The sequence below is a fragment of the Heteronotia binoei genome, chromosome 9 (assembly GCF_032191835.1).
Source record: "Heteronotia binoei isolate CCM8104 ecotype False Entrance Well chromosome 9, APGP_CSIRO_Hbin_v1, whole genome shotgun sequence".
Classification (NCBI taxonomy): Eukaryota; Metazoa; Chordata; class Lepidosauria; order Squamata; family Gekkonidae; genus Heteronotia; species Heteronotia binoei.
Window position 1 is genome coordinate 29,976,208 of NC_083231.1, and position 25,310 is coordinate 30,001,517.

The 25,310-nt window shown below is 45.4% G+C and overlaps 1 protein-coding gene across 1 annotated transcript in view; it reads right to left on the minus strand.

The window, feature by feature from the left end:
• Positions 1-25,310, minus strand: part of DLC1 (DLC1 Rho GTPase activating protein) — a 340,623-nt gene that overhangs the window by 302,201 nt on the left and 13,112 nt on the right. The window contains exon 2 of the mRNA XM_060246397.1: positions 13,330-14,463. Within this exon, the coding sequence (XP_060102380.1) occupies positions 13,330-14,349 (1,020 nt within the window). The 5' untranslated portion in view covers positions 14,350-14,463. The remainder of the gene's footprint in view (positions 1-13,329; positions 14,464-25,310) is intronic.

The window sequence follows — 25,310 nt, forward strand, 5'->3', positions numbered from 1 at the left end:
TATTTAAAGTATATATTTAATCTTCTTAAACAGTACATAATTTAGTCTTGGGGAGATAGGAAAGGGAGAAGTAGAAAAGTGGAGGAGAGAATATTGTAAATGTTTTTTTTTTTTTAAAGGTAAAGGTAGTCTGTGCAAGCACCAGTCATTTCCGACTCTGTGGTGACGTTGCATCACAACGTTTTCATGGTAGATTTTTTTACAGGGTGATAGATCCAAGTGGGCAGCCATGTTGATCTGAGACAATAGAACAAAGCAGTAGACAAGTCGCACCTTTAAGACCAACTAAGTTTTATTCAGAATGTAAGCTTTTGTATGCTCTTAAGCAGACTTCGTCCCTTTTAAGTCTGCTTAAGAGCATACAAAGCTTAAATTCTGAATAAAACTTAGTTGGTTTTAAAGGTGCAACTTGTCTACTGCTTTGTTCTATTTTTTTACAAGGTGGTTTGCCATTGCCTTTCCCAGTCATCTTCACTTTCCCCCCAGCAAGCTGGGTACTCATGTTACAGTTGCACAAATACTCAAGTAAATAAATAAAGTAAATGAGAATAGTTTACTGTAGATGAGGAAGCTAACTGGAGATGACCGGAAGCTTTTGAAATGAGTGGCAAAAGCAAAAATAAGTCTATAGAATTAGCTTTGCTAAGAATCAAAATTCCTGCCTTATAATGGGCTAAAACATTGTTTATCACTTTTCTCCTTCCTTCCAGCAAATTCCTCCCTCCCCAGCTATTGGCTAGGTTTCTGTGATGTCACAGAATGTTCAGAAACATCCCAATTGCTTGGTGGGAAACTGTCAACAACAGAATGCTGAGAAACTGTGAAGATTCTGTAACATTAAATGACTAAGGACGAGGCTCAATGGCAGCATGGCTGAAAAAATGGGAATCAAGCAGGCAATGGCTTGATAGTCACAAAATGGATGACATTAGGAATGGAAAGTTGAGGAAAGAAGGGACTGAGATGAAAGGGACACCGTTTTTCTTTAATCACAGAATGGTTGTCAAGCTAATATATTCCTAAATGAAGAATTTGTATTTTCATGTGACTACTTTTATAAACATTACAGCCAGAGGGCTCTTTACTTAGGCATGTGTTGACATGATACTATATAGGGAATATTCAGGAATTTCAGAACATATGAGTTCTTAATGGTTCAGTTCATAAGAAATGTACAGAACATCAATTATTTTAGTTCCCTGATGCTAGTCAAGCAGATTCTGGCATGTGGCTGTAAAGTCATATATAAAACTGCATTTATTACCATTTTAGGCAGTGTTTCCTGACTAGATGCATAAGGGTTGCAGTATGTTTCTTGGGCTTGCAGTCTAGACAGAATCGGCAGCCTCTCAAATTTATAGCTGCATGCTGTTGCAAAAATGTGTCAAACCTAAAATTTGCATACAGGTTGTACTGTAAAGGCCATGAACGATCCCATTAAAGACTGTGCTATGTTCAGCACTTGTTTTAAATATTTTGAGATTGTTTGGAATCCATCATGGTTCTATCCAAACATGGTCGATGTCTGAGACTAGCATTCCATAGCTTCCAAAGGGACAGAGATAATACTTATGGTCGGGTTTGCATAAACTCCAAGTACACATGACATAGAAATCTAAATAAGACAACACAATATATAAATTTTAATTAAGACAGTGTAACAAAATTGCAAGAGTTCTACTGCTTTTGCTGGAAGGGATTGCTTGCAGCCTGCAGCAAAGCTGCTAAGCTGCTTTAGGATGATTTGCTCCCCTGGTGAGGGATGAGTGGCTCTTCGGCCTGTTTGGGCGCGATCTTGAGGGGGCAGGGCTTGACTGTGTTTACGGCCAAGCCTCTGCTTCCCCGCGCAGTCCTTTTGTTGATCGGGCCTGGCTGGGAGCGTTTGGAGATGCTCCGGGAACGAGGCCTGTGAGGCACGTCGGATTGGCGGTAGCAGGAGCCGATGGTTTCTGGACGTTGCAGTGGCTGGTGCTGTGCTGCCACGGAGCGGATCGGGAGCCGTGTTCGTCTGGGGAGTCGTTTGAGGCTCCTGCAACCTCTTTAAAGCCTCTATCCCTGTGTATTGTGGGGGCTGCCTCTATTTACTCCCTCCTGTTTCACTCCACCTTGTTTCAAAGGGCTTTGGTTCGGGATTGGGGGCTTGCCGCAGGGGTGGGGGGGTGTTTTACCATCTGAGGCAACCATTCCTTTTAGTGCTCTTATTGGTAGTGTGGTAGCCATATTGGGTCGCCTTCCTTCTTCAGGGGAAGGCGGCCATTTTTGAAGGTCATTTGAGGAGGCCATTTTGTGGGTCTGTCTTCTGGGTGTTAGCTGTCTCTTATAGTGGTGTTGTTATTCTTTGGGGTGAGGATGTCAGGGAAAAAGGGGGCTGGCAAGTCAAAGGGCAAGAAACCGGTGCCAAAGGCCCCTAAGGCCCCTGCTAAGAGGCCTCCACCCCAGCTATCTTCTTCTGACGAAGAGGGTGACGAGGTGGTTAATACTAATATAGTGCAAAGGCTTCGGGTGCTGAAGGAAGCATCTGGTATGTCTCCTGCTGAAGGGGTAGTTGTAGAAAGGGCGACCAGAAGGGCGATCCAGGCGAATGTCTTAACCAGGCTGTCTATTCTTGAGGGCAGGTCTGGTGCACTCTTCACTGGTCTCGGCAGTCCAGATGGGGGATCGATGTCGTCGGCAGGAGCTGCTGCAATGGGGTCATCGCTGGTCCCTGCTGGATCTGTTGGTAAGGCTGGTGAGATTTCACAGGTGTTTGCTGGGTCTGCCTGGCCTTGGGGACAGGCTTCACCTGCTGGGCAGGCCATCCCAGCTGTGGGTGTGGGGTTCGCTTCCCCCACAGCTGTTATCCAGTTGTCAAACTGGGCTTGGCCAACTGGACAGTGTGGCCCTTATGGTGCTTGGCCGGGTGTGGGGCAACAGGGTATGGCAGGCTTCTTTATGGGGAGTTGGGGTGCACCTTCTCCTTATGGGGTGGTTCTGTTTACCGCCTTACCGTTTGGGGATGCAGCTTTGCCGTTGGGGGACCATTTGTTGCCTGCAACTAGGGACAAAATCTTAAAGGGTGAGTATGTAGATATTTTCTCCCTCCTTTTTCAGGAGTTGGAGAAAAAGGACAAGGAGGATTTAGATGAAAAAGAAAAAGAAAAGTTGAAGAAGCACAAGGTGGAGCGGACCTGGGCTAATTGGCTGCCGGGTTGTTTTTTTTATCTACGCAGGGGTGATTGCGCGGGCTCAGCCATGGAGGGAAGCTTCCCTTATACAATACATGGATATAAATTATAATGGGTACACGGCCTTCAGTGGGCCTGCCCGGATGCAGTATGGCGAGGAGTTCAGGATGAGGGCTGCCTTGTACCCTTCGCTGCAGTGGGATTGCATTCACCAGCAGCTGCGGCAGCAGGTCATGTCTCTGGCTCGGCCAAATTTAGGTGACCGCTCTGACAGCAGTCATTTGGTGGCCAAGTCGGCTGTAAACTCTGCAGCTTCGGCAAGTTCTTCCCACAGTTCTGCGGGGCAGGCGGTTCAACTCCGCCTGCTTTGTTCGGAGTTCAGTTCACAGGGAGAGTGTAATCGAAAGGCCTGCCAATTTAAGCATTAATGCCCCATGTGTGGTGGACCTCACTCATTTTATAACTGCCCGAAAGTCCGGGGTCGCAAGAGCCAAAAGAAGCCAGGAGGTGGGGGAGGAAACTATCAGGTTGGAAAAGGGGCCCAGCCCGATAAAGGTGGGTCCTCTTGAACACTGGCTATCCAGGTACCCAAGAAGGAATGACAGTGTTTACCTGCTAAAAGGTTTTAAGTTTGGGTTTAGGATCCCTTTTCAAGGGACCCGGGTTCCGTTTATGTCAGGAAACCTTAGTTCTGTTAAGGGGCTAGAGCAGGTCGTTAAAGATAAGATTGCCAAGGAGTTGGCTGAAGGCAGGATTTTGGGCCCTTTCCCACACACCCCTGTGCATAACCTTAGGGCTTCCCCCTTGGGAGTGGTACCTAAAAAGGCACCTGGTGCATTTCGTTTGATTCACCATCTTTCCCTCCCCAAAGGGAGGTCTGTTATTGATGGGATTCCCGAGTATTTATGCTCTGTCAGGTATACCAGCTTCGACCAGGCTGTTGCCGTGGTACGATGCTGTGGGATGGGTGCTGAGTTGGCAAAATGCGATATTAAATCGGCATTTCGCCTTTTACCAGTTCATCCTGCTGACTTTGAGCTCTTGAGCTTTGCTTTTGAGGGCCAATTTTACATGGACAGAGCATTGCCAATGGGCTGCTCTGTATCGTGTTCAGCTTTTGAGTGTTTCAGCACATTCTTGGAATGGGCTGTGCGCGAGAAAGTTGGTTTGCAGGACATCATTCATTACTTGGATGACTACCTTTTCGTCAGTCCTGTGGGGACGGGGCATTGTGCTCAGCTGCTGTCTGGCTTAATGGAGCTGGCTGCAGAACTTGGGGTTCCTCTGGCTAAGGAAAAAATGGAGGGTCCGGCTCAAAAACTCATCTTTTTGGTGATTGAGCTGGACACTCTGGCACAGCTGTCTAGGATCCCTTTCCAAAAAATATTAGATTTAAGGAATAGGATCCATTCCTTTCTTATTAAGCAGAAGGCTACCCTGCACGAGTTGCAGCAACTAGTAGGGCATCTTAACTTTGCTTGCAAAGTGGTTGCTCCGGGGCGGGCCTTCCTTTGTAGGCTCTGTGATGCTATGGCAGGACTCCGCTTGCCTCAGCATAGAACACGGGTTACCAGCAGCATGAGGGATGATTTGCGGGTTTGGTGGGAGTTTTTGGTGTCCTTCAATGGGATCTCATTTTGGAGAGAGGACATGAGACTTGAAGCTGAGTTCCAGGTCATGTCTGATGCTGCTGGGTCTTTGGGTTTTGGAGTCTATTTCCGCGGACATTGGTGCGTGGATAGTTGACTAGACTCCTGGATGCAGGTAGGAGCGAACCGAGATCTTACATTTCTCGAGTTCTTCCCTATTCTATTTGCAGTTTGGCTGTGGGGAATGGATATGGCCAATCGCACAGTTCATTTTTAGTGTGATAATATGGCAGTAGTCCATGTCATTAATTCCCTTTCATCCAAATCTTGGCGGGTTATGAGGTTGGTGAGGGCCTTCACTCTCCATTGTCTACGGCTTAATGTATTGTTTTTAGCCAAGCACGTTCCTGGGGTGAACAACGGGGTGGCTGACGCTCTCTCTCGCAAAGAGATGGAGGGGTTTCGTCAGTTGGCCCCAGATGCTGATGAAGAGCCGGCGCCAAGGCCCCAGGAGCTATGGCTGATTGGAGAGCTGAAGCCTGCAGAGCAACAGGCCTAGCCATTACGCCCAGCACCAGGAAGTCTTATGAACGTGCTGTGTGGCAGTTTGAGGACTTTAGGGCTCAGGTAGGGTATCGCATTTTTTGGCCCCTCCCGGTGGAGCAGCTGCTCCACTACTGTGTTTCCCTACGTGGTAAGGGACTGGCCATGCGATCTATTAGGGGGTGCCTGTTTGGGTTGGCGTTTGCTAGCAAGGCGCTGGGTTATAAGGAGGAAACAGCTGATTTTAGTCTTCGAAAGATGCTGGAGGGATGGGCCAGAGAGGTTGGTCCAAGGCCGGATACATGAAAGCCTATTTCCCCTCTGATTCTGAGGGGCCTGAAGGGGGTTTGGGACTCGGTGTGTGCTTCATATTTTGAGGCCGCTTTGTTTCACGCTGCATCCTTAATAGCCTTTTTCGGGGCTCTTAGAGTCAGTGAGCTAGTGGCAGGGTCCAGAAACGATGTTTCTGGCAATGCTTTGTTGTCAAGGGACCTGAAGTTGGTGGAGGGTAAAGTGGTCATTACTGTCTGTTGCTCTGAGACTGACCAGGGTCAAAAAGGAACTGTGCAGGAATTGGGTGCCTGCTCTGAGGTGGAGTTGTGCCCTGTTTCCGCTGTGACTGCTTATTTGGCAGTTCGGGGGCCTAGGGAGGGGTTCTTGTTTTGTCACAGCAATGGGAGTCCGCTGACAAAGCATCAGTTTTGGGCTGTGATGTCTTGGGCTTTAGGTGAGCTGAGGTTATCGAGGGTGCGGTTTGGTACCCACTCTTTTAGGATTGGCACTGCTTCTACAGCTGCTGCCCTGGGGTATCCTTCCTCATCCATTCAGCGTTTGGGCTGTTGGCATTCTTCGGCTTACAAATCTTATGTTTGACCTTTGCTCAGTCCCTAGGTTGGCTTGTTGGTTGAAATGTTATTGGTTATGTTCTTGATTGACTATTTTGTTTTTTAGATGCTGTTGTTCTTGGCCAGAGGAGCCGAGTTCTTGTCTGTGGCAACAGTCATGTGTTTTGGGCTGCACATCAGGCTCAGAGAACTTCTGTCGGCTCTCAGCTGGGGCTCAGCCAACATGTTTGTATCGAGTGGCAGGGGCACTGGGGCCTTCAGTGGCCGGGCCTGCTGCCTTTGTTATTCCATGGGAGTTTGGGCCTACCTCCTCAGGTTTTAATTATTCACCTGGGAGGGAATGATCTTGGGCTAATTAAAGGCAAGGCAGGCCCGTGATGATTTTCGGTATATCAAGGAGCGATGGCCGGAGACCATGATAGTTTGGTCCGCCATGATGCCTTGCCTTGTTTGGCGCAGTGCTTGGGACCCTGCAGCTATTGAGAGGGTCCGCTACAAAGCCAACAAGGAAATTAGGAAGGCTCTTGAAGGAGGGTTGGGCCACTATTTACCCCATCTGGATATCTCTACTGAGTTTCCTGACCTCTACAGAGAGGATGGGGTACATCGCTCAGAAAAGGGTAATATGCTTTTTCTGAGGGATCTCCGGCAAGGGCTGTGGGTAGCTTTGGGGCTCCCTGATGGGTGCTAAGCTAAGTAGAGACTTGGCCTTAGTGGTGGCAGGTTTTACTGGGTTAGGGTACTTTGTGGCTAGGGGAGAACCACGAAGCATCCCCCCTTTTGGGGAGTCAGGGGTCTGGCATAATCAACCTTGGGGTTTGATGACCCAGGGTGGGGAAAATGCAGACTGTCCTGGAGGCTCGATTAGAGGATGCCTTCCATTGAGACGTGCGTCTGGTGATTGGGCCCTCTGGGGCATGCCTCCCTGCTGGGCTGGCCTGGCGGGAGCTGACACAGCTCTGGCTGGGGGCTGGGTCTCTTGCCCGTGAATGGCAGGGGAGCGGTCTGTTGAGACCCCCTAGCCCAGACCAGGCCACGCTTTTTGGTGCCCTTGCTGTTGTGATTATTATGATTAATAAAGTGGCCCTTTAAGTGGCTGATGATGCTGCACTCGTCTCCCACTCGGTATCAGCTCTGCAGCATATGATGTCCTGCTTTGCAGAGGCTGCCAAGCTATTCGGCCTAGAAGTTAGTCTGAAGAAGACAGAAGTTCTCCACCAGCCTGCATCCCAGGAAGATTATCACCCTCCCTGCATCACTGTGGGTAAATCAGTTCTGAAGACAGTCCAGCAGTTCAGCTACCTGGGGTGCATCATCTCCTCAGATGCTAAGATCGACAAGGAGATTGACAACAGGCTGGCAAAGGCAAACCGTGCATTTGGCCGACTGCACAAAAGAGTGTGGAGCAACAAGCATCTGAAAAAAGGCACAAAGATCAATGTTTACAAAGCAGTTGTGATGACAACCCTCATCTACGGCTCCGAATCGTGGGTTTTATACCGTCATCACCTGCGACTCCTCGAGCGCTTTCATCAGCGCTGCCTTCGCACCATCCTCAACATCCACTGGAGTGACTTTGTGACCAACACTGAAGTTCTCAAGCGGGCGGAGGTTACCAGCATCGAGGCACTGCTGTTGAAGACGCAGCTGCGCTGGGCAGGGCATATTTCTAGGATGGAAAACCACCGCCTTCCCAAGATTGCCCTGTATGGCGAACTCTCCACCGGCCATCGAAATAGAGGGGCACCAAAGAAGAGGTACAAGGACTCCTTGAAGAAATCCCTTGGCACCTGTCGCATCAACCATCACCAGTGGTCTGACCTAGCCTCAGATCGCAAAGCATGGAGGCACACCATCCACCAGGCTGTCTCTTCTTTTGAGAACGCACACATAGCTGGTCTTGAGGACAAAAGGAGATTGAGGAAGAATTGCACTACTACAGCACCAACCCTAAATCAGACTTTTCCCTGCAGCCACTGTGGCCGGACCTGCCTGTCCCGCATTGGTCTTGTCAGCCACCAGCGAGCCTGCAGCAGACGTGGACTATTGCACCCCTCTTAAATCTTCGTTCGCGAAGCCAAGCCGAGAGAGAGAGAGAAAGTAGCCCTTAGTTATACCAAAGCCTTGTGTCCAACTCTTCATTCCGCTCTTGGGGGGCAAACAAATTTGTCTGTTATGGTTTCAGATTCTTCCATATTGGCTACATCATGAAAGCTCAGAGTATGGGTGTTTTTACACAGGCAGTTTGCAACTCTCTATCTCCGCACTGTAAACTCACCTTTTACATTACATAACGTTCTCATAACTGTTTCACATCGTTGCTTCCCGAGGCATTTACATTTGTTTTAGTGAGATGGGTTTCGACACCACCACAAAACCATTTTTCTTGAGACTAGTTTTGGTTCAGTTTTTTCTTTACGGGCGTTTCAAACTTGTATTGTAAAAGTTTTCCTGCATTTTAAAAGACTCCTCCAAATGTCACCACAAGGTGCATGAGAACTGACAGCATTTGAAATTTTTGCATATCATTGCTTGCCTCATCTAATAATTTAACTTTGTATTGGTTTTGCAGTGTTTTTGCACGATTTCCAAGCAATCGTATACATTTAACTAAGCACAGGCATTCCAGCTGCCCTCTGATCAGACCACCCCCCCCCCCCCCAAATTGAAATGCTTAAATGTAGAAGGAAAATAATTAAAGCAGAACAGTGGCAGGCGATTTGAAGACTAAAACTCTGGATGAAACTGAATGTAAAAACACCCTATATCTCATACCTGCCCTTCCTAGTTACAATCCTCCACAATGCTCTCATTTTCTTCTGATTGGCATGATCACGTAGCTGTAAACTATTACTAATTTCACAGGTTTTTCACTGTTCATGCTTGCTTGACTACTAAAGTTCAGTGTGAACATTCAGCCAGCCAAGGTATGTCATTCAGTGACATGTGCGCTTCTCTTCACCTAAGTAAAAGACATTCCCATGTGATTGGTAATATCAAACCTTCACATATACACATGTAGGCTCCATGGTGACACTAGTCTGAACACATATATGCAGAGCCACCCAGTCTGATCCTGGCCCCCAGCAGGGGATGTAGTTGGAAAACTATTAGAGATTTGGGGATAGAGCCTGGAGAGGACAGGGATCTCAGTGGGTTACAATGCAGGGATGGATCTGGGGGGGGGGGAGCAGAGGGGGTGGCTTGCCCCCAGTGCCACTTGGGAGGGGGAGCCAAATTGGGTGCTCCTCAGGGGATGGGTGGAGCAAGCCAGCAGCCCTGAAGAGCGGCTGCTTTTGTGCCTCTCTGTCTTGTGGAGAGGCAGCTAAAGCAGCCCAGCACCTCTCAATCTGCCTCCCTCCCCAACCAGCCAGCAGGGGTCTTTAAATGAGTTGGGAGGGAGATCAGTTCTTTTAATCCCTTCTCTGCAAGGCAGAGAGGTGGTGAAAAACAGCCCTGTGCCTGTGGTCTGCCTTCCCTTCTGTGCTACCACTGCCTCTCCTCCTCCTCCTGCCCTTCCCCGCAGATGCCTCCTCCTCCTCTCTCTTCCTGCCCCTCTCCTCTACGTCCCACCTCCTACTTTGGTGGTCCGCCTTGCTGCTCTCTCCCAGCTGCCACTGCCCTCTTCTTCCCACTCCTCTCCTCCATGCCTGGTTCCCTTCTCCTTTGGCTGCCTTGCTGCTGCTTTCTCACTGCCGACAGCGAACACAAGCAGCCTGTCTTACAGAAGCTGTGGAGCTATGCTGGGGCACGGTAGAGGCACACTGCATTGGGCCGGCAAAATTGCTGCAAAGCTTCCTGCGTGGGGAGCTTGCTTCCCTACCCCCTTTGGTAACTTGTAGGCTGCTTTTGTCAGTAGCAGAGGACAGATTTTTTTAAAATGCGACTACGGGGAGGTGGCAGAAGGCGATGGGAAGACAGCGGCAGCAGAGAGGAGGATCCCTAGGTGGTCCCACCTGGAGGCTGGCATCCCTAAATCTTGGTTTTCCCCTCTATGCATAGTGCCTGTACGTATATACATTGTACTAATAATGCTCTAATGACAGAGAAATCAAGACTTGATTTGCATGACTCTTCCCTATCATGAAAGGTGGAGCTAACTGTGCAAATCAGCCATTATGTATCTGGGTTTTCATAATAACTGTCAGACTCACAGTACACCCATATTGTATGTACATATTAGCTCCCCTCCAGCATGGAATTATGACCCTAATGTTTAACAGGGATCATATAATGAACAACTTCTTTATAGAGACTGACATAATGACTAAGGACATGTTGACGGTGGGAAGCTTCTTCTCCTTCTCCCCATCACCCCCCGGGACAATTCAGGGCAGAATTATGGCTAGCCAGTAAGGCTATGTGCTAAAGTGTGATACATGTGGTTTTTGAACCTTTTTTTTTTTGCTGCAGTCTAAGAATGTGTGTTCAAACCACTTCCACCACAGTAAGAATGTCTGGCTTCATCCAAAACTTTTCTTAGTCAGCTGACTGGTTAGAGAATTCCAGAGATCTCCAAAAGGAATTCTACCCATGGAGTAGAATGAATGCCTGACAAAGGCCCAGGTGTACATTAAACAAGTGTAGGGAAATCATGTGATGTATATGCATATTGAACATTAACCTGAGTTTATGCCCCAAACTAATACAACAATACTGATCAATGTACTGGAGTGAATAACTTCATTATTCCATTCATAGACCACAATGCACCAATACACTGATAAATGGAAATACAATTGTTTACCTTAAAAGGCACTTCAGTTGATCACTTGATAGTCAAAAGTCAAAAAGTCTGAGAAGCAATTTTTAAAACCAATACATGTCACTGAATCAACGCTGCACTTTGGCAGTAATTTTAAAATACATCTTAATAGAATTCTTATAATCACTCAGTTCATGTATGTTTTAATCTATTGGTCCTTGACTATAGTAAATTACTGATTTACCTTAAAAGGCACAGAGCAACATGTGCTTTTCAATGAAATCTGTAAATAATTTGATGGCTGTTAATATCATCTGGAGGCTCTTACACAGCAGTGAAGGCCATTTGTCAGGTCCTGGTAGGGTTGCCACATCTAACTCAGAAAATATCAGGGGACTTTGGGGGTGGAGCCAGGAGACTTTCACATTCCCTAAAATAAATAAGTAAAAATACAGCCGTGCAGTTCCCCTAAATACAATCTCCACTTCATCACCCTAAAGCAGCTGCACATCCCATGTACTCTCTCCCCCCCCCCCCCCACATGCACGTACAGAACAGCAAAAATAAACAGTCTGCAATTGCACATTTTTGTGGTCAATTTACTCATGAGTTGCTGAAGTTCCCAGTTCTTTGGACTAACATAGGGAAACCAAAGGTTCTAGTTTATTCTTCGCTATGCAAATGACTTCTGAAAAGATTGTAAAACAAATAAGGGCCTGGGCTGCTTTCCCTTCCTTTCTTACAGCCTCACAGCTCACTGGGAGCAGCCTTGTTGTTCTCCTGGCTCACCCTGCCCCCATTCAGCCTGGCTCCTACGGATTTAAAGGCACACACACCATCTAAAAAGCAAGCCTTTCCAAGCTTCTTCTAGTCTTCCAAAGTGGAAAGGCACATGGTGGCTGTTGGGGTAGGGCTTCCCCCTGCTGGCCAGCTGACTGGGGGTGGGAAGGAGTCTGCAAAACTGGGGGATCCCCACTGGGACCTGGGGATTGGCAAGCCTAGGTCCTGAGAGGGTCTGGGTCTGTGCTAAGTGGGGAAGAGCCCTCCAGGGCATGACTTTTAGTGGGCTGGCTCTGCTCTGGCCTCAGATAACACAGGGAGAGGGGCATTGTGTGACCCTCTTCCCCTGCTCATGGTAGCCCAGTCGCTTTCCTGGCATCTCTGGGTCTTGCCCATATACTTCCTCCCCAGCCCATGCTCAGCCTCCAGCCTCCCTTCCCTGCTGGCACACCAGCAAACCTGCCTGCCGCTTCCTCCGCACTCTGCCACAACTTGAGGAAGGCTGGGAGCACCTGCCTCACTCCTGTGTCAAGCAAGGAATACGTCAGTGGTGCTGGCAACCACCCCCCACTCCTTGGTGTTTCACTTCCTGTTTCCTCCTCTGGCAGCCATCCGGTCTCCTTGCTGGCAAGTTCAGGGGAGTTCATGCCGCCCCCCCCCCCCCTTTTAGCGATTCTAAATGTTGAGCAGTGCAACTTATTGTGTCTGGAGGTGCATACTGACCTTTCTTTTAGTCACTGCCTCACTGAGAGGAATCACTGATAGTGTGCAAAGCTCACCTATGGTTTACAGAAAGTAACAGAAAGCAACTGGGTCTTGTATTGCTCCCCTCTGTGTATCTTTCCTAGCAACAGGCAAAAGCAGAGAGTCAGCAATTTGCTTTAAATATTGAGGAGTTAAAGACCAGCCATGGGGACTAACAACTTGAAAGAATTAAACAATACAGCCAGGGATGGGGGAAAGCTACATTTGCAGTTTAATCCTGCAGTCAAGTTGCAGGCAAAATTAATTCTGCTTCGTGAATAAGGATTCGGGGCCTGATGAAAAATCTTACCAAGAAGGATTTAAAACAACTCTGTCAGAGGAGTATGAGGAAGTATTTGTGCAGCCCTGAAAGTGCTTTCTCATGTTACCAGAAGAAACCTTTTGCACCTCCTGGCATATGAGAATTCTAACACGCAAACACTTTTCTCATCGAGAAGAAGCCTCTAATACATGAACAAGGAGGCCAACCTGAGGGTTGTTGCTAGTGAAACACAGTTGCCACTCAGACCAATTAGTGGTGGATGTGAGCAGCAGCGAATGATGCTCTGGTGCACAAAGGCCACCTACAGCCACAGCTAGCAATGCAAAAAAGCACACCGAATCTCAAGATGCCAATGCCATTTGCCATCCTTAGGGAACTGCTTGCCAGGATACACAAAACAATGTCACAAAGCTTACTGAAATCTTTTTGACTTCCTTCAGATCCCTATGGACATTCCACCAGCTCTGGGGGACCTTCCAAATAAAACTAAAACCTTGAAGTGCATCTGAGTCCCTTTGACTGTTAACTGTACACAAGACTGGTACCCAATGCTTCACAGAGCCATTTCAACAGCTGGAATCTATCTAACTGAGAAAGCATCTAACTGAGGAATTCTTCCAGTAATTCATGTCAACCCTTCCCGCCCCAGACCCTGTTAACCATTTCCACATCTTACCTTCCTTCTGCGCAGTATGACTTGACTGTCTGTAGCCTCATGTGCGGCCATGCTGTTCTTTAAATCTGTCCCACCTTCCACCAAGGGCATGCTTGTTATGAGTTTGTTTGGAGAATCTGCAAAGCCACCCAAATCCTTGTTGTCTGATAGCAAATGACAGCCTGGAAATGGGAGAAGGTAGTCAATGGAGTCTGTGGCCAAGGCTGCTTGATTATATTTGTCATGACATTGACCAGGAGAAAACTCACCATGTGCTGGACTGCAGAGAGTTTTTTCACACCCATTGTCAGGAGTCTCTGATTTCCTGTTCTGTTGTAGAGTTAGAGCAGCATGGACTACCTTCTCAGACACAATATTTTCCTGAGTCTGACTTAAGTTTTCTTTCAGACCATTTTCACTAGAGCTGCTGTCACGATAAAATTCCAGACTTTCTCCCCTGCTGTCACAAAGACTGGCCTCCACTGTCACTGTATCATACTGTGGTTCACTCACTCTTCTGAATGGCACACAATCATGATCAAGTTCCTTCTTTGTTTCCACCATTGATTCAGTTTTCCTGAAGGGTTCCGCTCTTTCCACACTGCTACTGCCATCTGACAATTCCTCTTCAACCTCAGCAAAGTGGTGGCTGGCTCTCTTTAACCCGAGCTCTCCCTCACCACCACCATCCTCCTCATCACCCCCAACAGAAACACTGACCAAAGTTTCCGTGCTGGCTTCCAGTGAGATAAAATCTTCTTCCTCTTGATGATTGTCATTTTCATCCACCTCTTTGGAAACATTACCCAGCAGCTTCAGGGGGAAACCTACCAGCTCTCCGCCATGACAACAATCTGGCAAGGAAGCGCTCGTTTCTTTCTGGCTACTGCTCCGAACTCCATCATTTTCCATACTGGCCTGCAAGTTGTCAGCAACTAGGCCATGCCTGCATAATATATTAGAATCAATCGCCCCAAAAGGCAACCCCATCCATTGAGTCACATGCTCTTCCCAGCTTCTTTTTCTTATTGCTAGAGACATGTCATAGTACTTTAGCAACAGGCTTCCAAGTGTAATACAATCTGGTCCAGAAAAGACATTATATGGCTTCCATGAAATACTCCACAGGATCAAATGGTTTTACCTCCTGGACATCTGTAACAAAAAGGAAGAGGAATTAGATGCTTTTTCAGTGTTAAGAAAATGAAACAGATGAAAAAGATGTGCAAAAGCAATGTTCAGGGTGTAAGTTACAAAGTCAAGAACTTAGATGTTTTGCAGAATAGCTTTAATAGTTTTCAAACAAACAAGGCAGAAACTATAATCTAGCATAGCCAATTTGCTGATTATTCCCTCAAATGAAGTAAACAGAATGTTATAAACAACTCAAATGGAAGGCAATGGGTTCCATGCGCCAAATCTTGACAATGAGTCTCTCTTCACTGTTTCTGTCATAAGACAGCTATTTCCATGGGTTTCAAACCCATTAAATCTTGTGAGTCTTTGTATACAGCACAAGTCAACATTTCCTATTCATGAAAACAACTAAGCACTGCATTATTGTTTAGAAGCTGGATCTGAATGACCCTGGATGGAGACCAAAACATTGCTTCCATGAGCAAAAGGCATCTCTCCTCCTCTAGCTACTACTCTGAAGGCTACATCTTGTCACACACTGCAGGGTTCCATAATGCTCAGAAATGGCTTTTGGGGAAGTGCAGTTTCCAAGAGCTGCCAAATCTGGAGGAGGGGCAGAATATGTCTTAGGATCCAACCCCACAGTTGGAATATAGCATGTATTGTAGATACATGGGTTCCTCGTGCCTAGTATGCAGATTAATCACATGGTAACACACACATAAGGAATGATTCACAGTACACATGTATATATAACATTAAAATACACTTCAAAATTAGGAGTTTTGCTGGCATTATTAAGTGTGCTTGGTTTCTCCACATTTGATCACAGTATGGCAAGTCAGTTCTGTTGAAAAAGAATGCATTTGTCTTACCATCAAAGTTGTATTTGTGGTACACTGCTATATCTATGCATGGAAGCTATCACCTGACGTTTCAGTAATTAAGCAACAAAGATGAGTTTGGTTGCCTCAGCCACAGAAACTCAGCCTATGTATGGCACTATCCCCATTTCTTGTTTACAACCACTAGAGTAAGCAGTTGCCTTGTAGACATGGTTACATGGTCCATCTGGCCCATCTGGCTCACCAGCCATCTTCTTTTCAAACCCGGCTTTCTGTACTCCCACCTGCAGAGCTGAAGTGGGTGGCAACCACAGACAGGATCTTTTCAGTGGCAATACCTTATTTTTGGAATGCCTTCCTACTTGAGGCTCGCCTGGCATCTGCCTTACTTTCCTTGAAGAGCCGGGCCAGAACATTTCTTTCTTTCTTTTTTTAAACTTGACTTTCAATTAAAGGGCTCTGTTCTCTTTGTTGGTCTGCTTCTAGCGTAAAGACTGTTTTATTATTTAAGTCTGCTCAATGTTTCTTTTATGTTGTTTTGAATTTCTGGCTTGTTTTTATTGGCTTCTTTTTAATTGGCTTGGCTTGTTTTTATTGCTTATTGGCTTTTCTTGTTTTATTGCCCTGTGTGACTTTCTTTTATTGCTGTGAGTTGCCTTGAACAGGACCCTGCAGAGGCAGCACGTAACGTTCTCTAAACAAATCTACCCCAAATGGCCAAGGTTTGTGCTGTGGGCATATTTTCTTCTGAAGATTAGTTGACCGCTCAAGATTACGGTTTCTTTTAGAGTCGGAGGTAGACTTCATACCGTGTATTGGTAGAAGAAAGGAGGATATCCAAGTGATCCATTTACTCATCTGATTAATAGGCAGTTAGCAGATGTCTTGTTAATTTGCTGTCTGCTATAAAGAAGGATCAACAATGCAGACAACAAAGTGCTGGAAAAGCAGAGGGAAACAGAGCAAAGATGTGGCAAGTGCTGCCATAAGAAAGTCAGAGCATCTCATTTAAGGCAACTGATATTTGTAAATGAAAAATCAGCAACAGCTGTGTATATCTTGGCCAGGATAACGGGCCTTGCCTTACTCCACCTCTGCAGCATTTCTGAATGTTCAGGTATCCCTGAGTGTGGCTGCAAACTAACCTACACATGGTAGATCACTGCACTGCTTTATAAATCGTAGAATCATAGAGTTGGAAGGTAGCTCCAGGGTCATCTAGTCCAACCCCCTGCACAATGCAGGAAATTCACCTCCCCCTGGACCCCCAGTGACACCTGCTCCATGCCTAAAAGATTTCTATGGCAATGAGGGACCTTTCTGCACGACTCAGATAGTGACTCTGTGGTCTGTTGCATAGGCAGTGCCACTGCATGGTTCCTGAACTGCATTTTCTGAAGTGGCATGCTCATCTTTCAGGCTGATTCTGAGAGTCAGCAATGGTATATTTTAAAGCTGATCTGGAGAGCCAGTGAGGTGCAGTGGCTAAGAGTGTCGTACTCTAATCTGGAGAACCAGGTTAGATTTCTCTCCACATGAAACCTGCTGAGTGACCTTGGGCCAGTCACAGTTGTCTCAACTGCACCTACCTCACAAGGTGCCTGTTGTGGGGAGAGGAAAGGAATGGGGTTGTAAACTGCTTTGAGACTCCTTAAGGTAGAGAAAAGCAGGATAAAACAACCTATTCTTCTACTTCTTCTAATTGTGGCTCACAGAGATGCGCTTGGGTCATAAGGATAACCTTGCAAAACAGGACTCTTCTCGCTTACTGTTCCAAACCCTTTCCTTTTCATGCTAGTTTGTGCCATGGCCCCGTGCTACCTTCTCATGTGTATCTTCCCAATAAGCCTCTTATGATAAGATGATGTGTGCCAAGAATTTGAGTCATTAGAACATGCTTCTGTACAGACTCTCCCAAGCTAAGCTGACTGGAATTTATGACACTGGCTATAACTCAGAATCATTTGTGCATATGCTACAGAGAGCAGAAGAAAGATGCTTCAGAATTCTTTTCAGAAAGCTACTGCATTACATTTATTATTATAACAGTAATTCATAAACGTGAAATAAACAAAGCTTCAAATATATCGTAAGCTTCTACGATTGTATGTATGAGTTGGAGTTGTGGGAGTGATATGACTTGGTACCAGGCCTAGAGAAAAGATTCTCAAGTGTGTTTGTGCGTAAAAACCCTATAAGAAAATGAGCAGGCAGTTCCGATTTTCCCTGAGTAGATAACTTAGATCTTCCCTCAGCCACAAACAGTTTAGGTGTCCTCAGGAAAGAACTTCACTTTGCTCTGGAAGTCCACAGCACTTTGAGGCATCAGCCTAGTGTTGTCAACTGGCCTAGAGAAAAACGGGCTGTCCCTTTAACTGTGACGTTATTTACCTCCATTCCATTCAATGAAAAGATCAAACTGCCCATTTCCACTCACAAAAACACTATAAAAGGGACAGCACATTTTTCTCTAGGCCTCTGAGCTGCCTGCCTCAATCTCCCAGTGCAACAGGGGAACAACAACTCACCAACCTACTCTTCAGCTTTCTTGTGAAGATTGCCAGAATATTATATGTGCCACACTTGGAAAACTAAAAAAAAGAACATATAGATTTCATTTCTATGGGTCACAGCCAATGTCTTATAAATAAGAACACAAATAATGTTCATGTAGATTCTCCCCCCTCCCATTGGTTCAGCTGCTTTTTGAATTTAAAATCTACCTGGCAAAAGGAAATAAAATCCAGCTCTTCTGCACCATAGCAAAATAAAAAGGCATTATTCAATAACAACAACAACAATAGAGAACCCCTTCTTGGTTGTAACATACTACAGGTTAAAAAAAACCCAAACCACTTCTCCTTTTCACTCCCTGCATAGAAACTGTCAGCACTTAGCATGGATCTGCTTATTGATTCCAGCAATAAAGAAGATTAACTGCTCAGTTTGTTCTGGGTCATTTCAGCCTACCAAGGGAAGCTCTGATTGAACACCCCAACCACAAAGCTGTCCTGACAAATCACATGCCTGAAGGTATAAAAGTAGGCAGCTTGAAAGAATTGCAGAATTATGACTGTGCCACTGAACCTCAGTAAATTATGCCTTGACAAAGTGACTTTCACAACAGAGTGACTGCATGCTCAGAGGCCTTTAACCTCCCTTTTGAGGCCAGCCTACTTCAATTTCACATCCACATTCTCCATGTCTGCAGAGTTTAAATGATGTTCCACAGAATCAACTACATATGGTATGGAGTTTCCACTGAAAGAGGCAGCCTCTTGTGGAACTCTCCCCTCCTCAGCTGAACGTGTATACTGATGAACCTCATGTCTTGGCATTATTCTGCTGTGTGTTTCACACCCACCCACCATACCCACACCCACTTAACAGCTGAAATCTCACAGCATAATGACACTGAGACATGAGGCATGTTGGGGAAAATATATGGTAATATTCTTATGAGATGAGGATAAGCTGTCTTACATGTTACAGAATGGGAAAGGGACTCAGTATGAGCTGTCTTTTGACAATACCCTATGCTTCTTCTCCTAACATACACTTAGTCCTAACTATAAATACAAACTATAATCTTAACTACAAATATAACTATAAATCCTAACTAAAAATACAAGTTGGTGGGGTGTGAACTGGTGGAGACTGACCAAGAGAGAGATCTTGGGGTTGTGGTAGATAACTCACTGAAAATATTGAGACAGTGTGCGACTGCAATAAAAAAGGCCAATACTATGCTGGGAATTATTAGGAAGGGAATGGAAAACAAATCAGCCAGTATCATAATGCCCCTATATAAATTGATGGTGCAGCCTCATTTGGAGTACTGTGTACAATTCTGGTTACCACACCTCAAAAAAGATATTACAGCATTGGGAAAAGGGCAACTAGAATGATTAAAGAGTTAGAACACTTTCCCTATGAAGAAAGGTTAAAACACTTGGGGCTCTTTAGCTAGGAGAAATATCGACTGAGGGGTGACATAATAGAGGTTTACAAGATTATGCATGGGATAGAGAAGGTAGAGAAAGAATTACTTTTCTCCCTTTCTCACAATACAAGAACTCATGGACACTCAATGAAATTGCTGAGCAGTCAGGTTAGAATGGATAAAAGGAAAAACTTCTTCACCCAAAGGATGATTAACACATGGAATTCACTGCCACAGGAGGTGGTGGCAGCTACAAGCATAGACAGCTTCAAGAGGAGATTGGATAAACATGGAACGGAAATCCATCAGTGGGTATTAGCCACAGAGTATTGTTGGAACTCTCTGTCTGGGATAGTGATGCTCTGTATTCTTTGCGTTTGGGGTGGGGGGACAACAGTGGGAGGGGCTTCTAGTGTCCTGGCCCCACTGGTGGTCTTCCTGATGGCACCTGGGTTTTTTTGGCCACTGTGTGACACAGAATGTTGGACCGGATGGGCCATTGGCCTGATCCAACATGGCTTCTTTTATGTTCTTATGTCCTTATTTCTAATTCAGCGATGTTCACCATGGTGCTTATGGGTGCCCTGGTGCCCACCAATGGGCTTCCTAGCATCCACATGCTTCTTCCCCAAATAATCTCTTTCCTAAAGCAAATAGCTAGTTCTGGCTTTCCTGCTACTCTGGAGCAGGAGAAGCACCCAGGAGGCATCACATATGGTGTCTGTAGGAAGCATCTATTCAGAAACCATTGCCTTCATTGTAGAAGGATACTTGGCTTACACTTATAACCACACAATATTTTGGGATTGGTTCTAAACCCAACTGTAGAGTTGCCAGGTCTGTGTTGGAAAATACCTGGAGACTTTGGAGGTGGATCCAGGATACTGCAGAGCTTGGAGAGGGGAGGGGCCTCAGCATGGTACAATGCCACAGAATTCACTCTTCAAGGCAGCCATTTTCTCCAGGGGAGCTGATCTCTGCTAGCTGGAGATCAGTTGTAAAAGCGGGAGATCTCCAGGTCCCACCTGGAGGCTGGCAGCCCTACAACTGCACTTTCCATGTCAGCCATTTTGGTGGTACCTACACCCATTCTTGAAATTCCCAAAGAGCCCATGGAAAACATGATTCTAGTCCAAAGTTCTGTCCACTATACCAGGAGAATGAAAATGGTATAGTGCTATCCACTATACCAATAGTATGAAAATGCATCTCTCAGTTGAATGTACTCCTCACTACTATACTGCATCACTGAAAACACACTCCTCTGTTTCTTATGTGTAGCTTTATTCTTAAAGCTAGGAAAACTGGTTTCTGATTCCTCCACAGCCATATTCCAGGGCTAATCAGCCTCATCTACTTTGTAGACTGTGATGCAATAGAAACAATTCATTTGTGTTGTTAAACAAACAGCAGATACACACTTACTATTTGAATACTAGTCTTAACACGAGGTGAAGAAAACTACACGCTGAAATACTGCTGTTTAATTTGGCCACTGTATTTGCCAAGGACATTACTATAGTCAAACATTTACCAGGGGCAAAACCCTCATCTAAATGCTGAAATAAATAATGAAGACTGAATCGTTTGACACTTCGCTGTCCACCAAGAGAATTTCAGCCCTCTGCATAAACAAATAAGGCAGCCAGACAACAGTGGCACAGTTCATTTTTATGACATGCAGACAGGAAATATAAAGTAAAACAGAATTAAAAAATTCCCTAAGGTCTGAGTGTGAGCCTGTTTAGATTGGAAAATCTGGAAATTCTGAACCATAAGCAACCTACCACACAACCTACAACATGCAGGACCATGTATGACCAATGTTCAATGTAGATAGTTCAATGAACATAGTATAGCAAAAGCCAGCCCTTCAAGGTTCAATAAATGTGTTTATTTCCATTCCAGTTAAATAGATTTGTCTATATGTATTAGATGTTCCATGCTGTTTCCCCCCCATTTTTGTACACTGAGCTTTTGATTTCATTGATGAACCTAAAAGCCAAATTTTAAGGCTTTCTTTTACCCGCATTATGGCCACAATCATATTCTAACCAGTGGCAGATAAAAAAGATTAGATAAGAAAATAACATTGGGGGGGATTGAACTGTATCATAAAGAAAAAATTAAAAAAAGGATTAAATAGGAGATTGTAGAGTGGTTTACTTCAAATTAGGGTTGCCAATCCTCAGCTGGGGGCAGGGGATCCCCCGGTTTGGATGCCCTCCCCCCGCTTCAGGGTCATCAAAAAGTGGGGGGAGTGGAGGGAATTGTCTGCTAGGAACTCTATTATTTCCTATGGAGACTTATTCCCATAGAAAATAATGGAGAATTGATCTACAAATATCTGGAGCTGTGGTGGGGGCCTGTTTTTGTTTTGTTTTTTAGATAGAGGCACCAAATTTTCAGCATAGCATCCAGTGCCTCTCCCCAAAATACCTCCAGGTTTCAAAAAGAGTGGACCAGGGGTCCAATTCTATGAGCACCAAAAGAAGGTGCCCCTATCCTTCATTATTTCCAGTGGAGGAAAGGCATTTAAAAGGTGTGTGGTCCCTTTAAATGTGATGGCCAAAACTCCCTTTGGAGTTCAATTATGCTTGTCGCAGCCTTGCTCCTGGCTCCACCCCCAAAGTCTCCAGATATTTCTTGAATTGGACTTGGCAACCCTACTTCAAATGCAAGTTCAGGGAAAACAGGCAAAGGGGACTGTTCATCCAATAAATAGTCAAAATACTACAGGAGTATTTGAAATTATTCACTAGATGTTATACTAGGTTTAGAATTAAGGCTTATATGGAATGATTAAAAAAAAGATTGAAGGTTGTTATGAGCTTTAGCTTAGTTGTAGCCCAAGGGTTCCACACCAATCCCTGGAGAAAAGCCTAGGATTTCCATGATATCATTGGGATTTTCTTTCCTGTGAAAGCCCAAGCTATTGCTGAGGACAGTGCTCCAGTCCTCCTGATCTTATTATTTTCTTTTACCCATCCTTCTATATCCCCAGATTCTTGCACCAACCCCAGTTAAGGGAAAAAATTATGGGAACTAAAATGCTTACTGATAGGGTTGGGTGTGAAAAGGAGAAAGTAGTTGTTCTCCCCACCCCCCACCCCCAAAAAAACTTCCAAGAAGGTATGGCCAGCAGGCAAATGAAAGGGGAATCAAAATTAAAAGAAGACTTCCCAGACTCTCTAGCTACCCATTGATCCTCCACAAATAGAACTTAAAATATAAACCGGGTTTATTCTAATAAGCAGGGCTTTATTTGAGCAGGAATGCACAAGAACACAGTTCTGGCTGGCTTGGTATTGGGGTGTGGCCTAATATGCAAATGATTTCCTGCTGGGTTTTTTCTACAAAAAAGCCCTGATAATAAGAACGACATGGAATCAAGTTATTCTTAGTTAAAATATGTCTATTCAAGCAGCTATGATCAGTTTTAATAATTCTGTATTATAAATTTGTTTAATTTTCCTAATGACTTTGCATATGAATGGAAAATCTTTTCTTTTCTTTTTTTAAAAATAGTAATTGTTTTAAAAATGAAAATGACAGCAAAATAAGTCCCCCATGTGCTGACAGACTTTTAAAAACAATATATATAAAATTACCTTTTTTCCATTGCACAATCCCTATCATGAGACTTCATACTTTTTGGGGGGTGGGGTGGGGGGAATCTGCTCCATTATTCCCCTGAAGTCCTCTTATAACCCCATTGTACACTTTGAAGTATTTCAAAATCTGGCCATTATATTTTATCACCCATCAAACAGATTTACGGGACTCTTTAAATGCTTACTCCATCAACAGAGATACTGGTTTGTTAGTATTTTATATGGCATTAAGCGAATCAAAAATACCTAAATTTCATTACTCAAAACTATGAAGCTTCGTTACTGAATGAGTAATGTGGAGCTTGGCCAAGAGCCTGCAAGATGCAATGAAAGATCATACGTTCAAGAAGAAATAGGTATGAGCAGTGGAACAACTGTTAGTGTCAATTCATTCCTTTTTCTAGCGAAGAATCAAAATGGCATAATCAGAAATGTCATATACTGGGAGCCTTCTGGGGACAGGACCTCTACAGACAGAGAATATAGGGATGTCAGCCTTCAGGTGGAGCCTGGGAAATCACAGCTCATCTGCAGACTACAGAGATAATTTCCTCTGGAGAAAATGGATGCTTTGGAGGGTGAACTTTGTGGCATTGTATCCCACTCCATCCTCCAGGCTCCATCCCCAAATCTCCAGGATTTTCCAAAACTGGATCTGGCAACCCGAATACCCCACCTCCCGCCAGTGGCCAGGATAAACCTGGCAACCCTAAGAGAATGGCATATTTCAAGATACCCACATAACAATACTACCTGCTTGTGGCTCCAGCATCAAGGGGAGGAGCCAAGGCAGGCACCCCAACAAAATTCCTCCCTACTAACACATTCTAGTTTATTTTACAGTTTCAACTGAAATAACACACAACCACACCATTTTCAGAAAAAGTGGAATAAAATTGGCCACAACTTTTATTGGTTACAACTGTAGTAAGCCTTGGCACAGCATGGGGTAAGGATCCCACTAATCGACTGACCCGCCTGCCAGTTGATGCTCTACTGGTCACCTTGGGATGGCAGGTTAGGGATTCCACTAGGGCGGAAGCCCAGGGGTGGTCTCCCCTGCCACCTGAGCGTGAGGGTAATCCCCCGGTTTACCTGCCCCCGGGCTGGGCACCTCAGTCACCCCTCACGTCAAGATCCCTTAAGAGGATCCCCATACTCTGGAAGTGGGCATGCAGGCTGATTTTCCAGAGAATGGATCCAGCCCCATGCTGATACTGCCAAGTTGTGACAAGAAAATCAAAAAGACAAACCATATGCAACCCCTGATAAAACATCTAAATAAAGGGCTGGGAGGGTGGGCCAAGCAATCCGATGCTCAAAGAGGGCAGGAGGAGGCAGTGCTGCGTCCTAAGTAGCTGATGGCCGCCCCCTTCCCTCTGACCCACCCCAAAGACATCTATAGGGCCTGCATCAAGTTAGGGCGGGCCTTGCTTCCCGTGCTTGGTCCGGCCCTGCCCCTCTCCACCAGCAAAAGGCTGCCTTGCCTCTTACCCCTCCCTGGGGCCCCACAAATGGGTAAATCCAGATCTCTGCTTCAGGGGGAAGGCTATTATATAAGAAAGAAGGATTTCAGTTCATTTCCCCCCTCTCATGCACTTCTCTCATTTTCTATGTTCAGAGTTTTGTTTGTTTCCATGGAATTATTCATTTGCAATGTAAACTAGTACAGCCCAGAATCATGACCTATCTATTTTCCTCAACAGGACAAATAATTGCTCTCTGGGGTTCTTTCTGGTGAGGAAAACAGTAGGAGAGGCAGTCTGAAAGTCTCTCTTTTTCCACACATGAACATGAAGCTGCTTATACTAAATTAGATCGCCAGTCTATCCAGGTTAGAATTGTCCATCCTGACTTGCAGCACCTCTCCACGGCTTCATATAGAAGGCCTTTCACATGACTTGGTTCCTGCTCCTTTTAAATTGGAGATTCTGGGGTCTCTATGAACCTTGGACCTCCTGCATACAAAGCAGATGCTCTACCACTGAGCTGAACCAAACTGAGATCACATCCATCTGCTTTTAAAGGGAAATAAAGGGATGGAGACTCATTCACATCATTCTCAGGATCATGTCCAATTTGAGTCCTACAGAACCTAGTTATATATATGGCTCTTTTTCTAGCAGGAGCTCCTCTGCATATTAGGCCATGTCCCCCTGATGTAGCCAATCCTCCAAGAGCTTAGAGGGCTCTTAGTACAGGACCTACTGTAAGCTCCAGGAGGATTGGCTACATCAGGGGGGCATGGCCTAATATGCAGAGGAGCTCCTTCTAGAAAAAGACCCCCGTGTGTGTGAGTGTGTATTTGAAGTATCACATTCATCCACATCTGAATAGGAGATAATCAGATGAAGTCAGCTTTGCTAGAAAATTCAGGATAGGCCTATATAACCTTTTGATCTACCAAACTTAGCCACATGTAATTTTTGTATGCAAGGTCCCTACATCCTCCCAGGCCGTTTT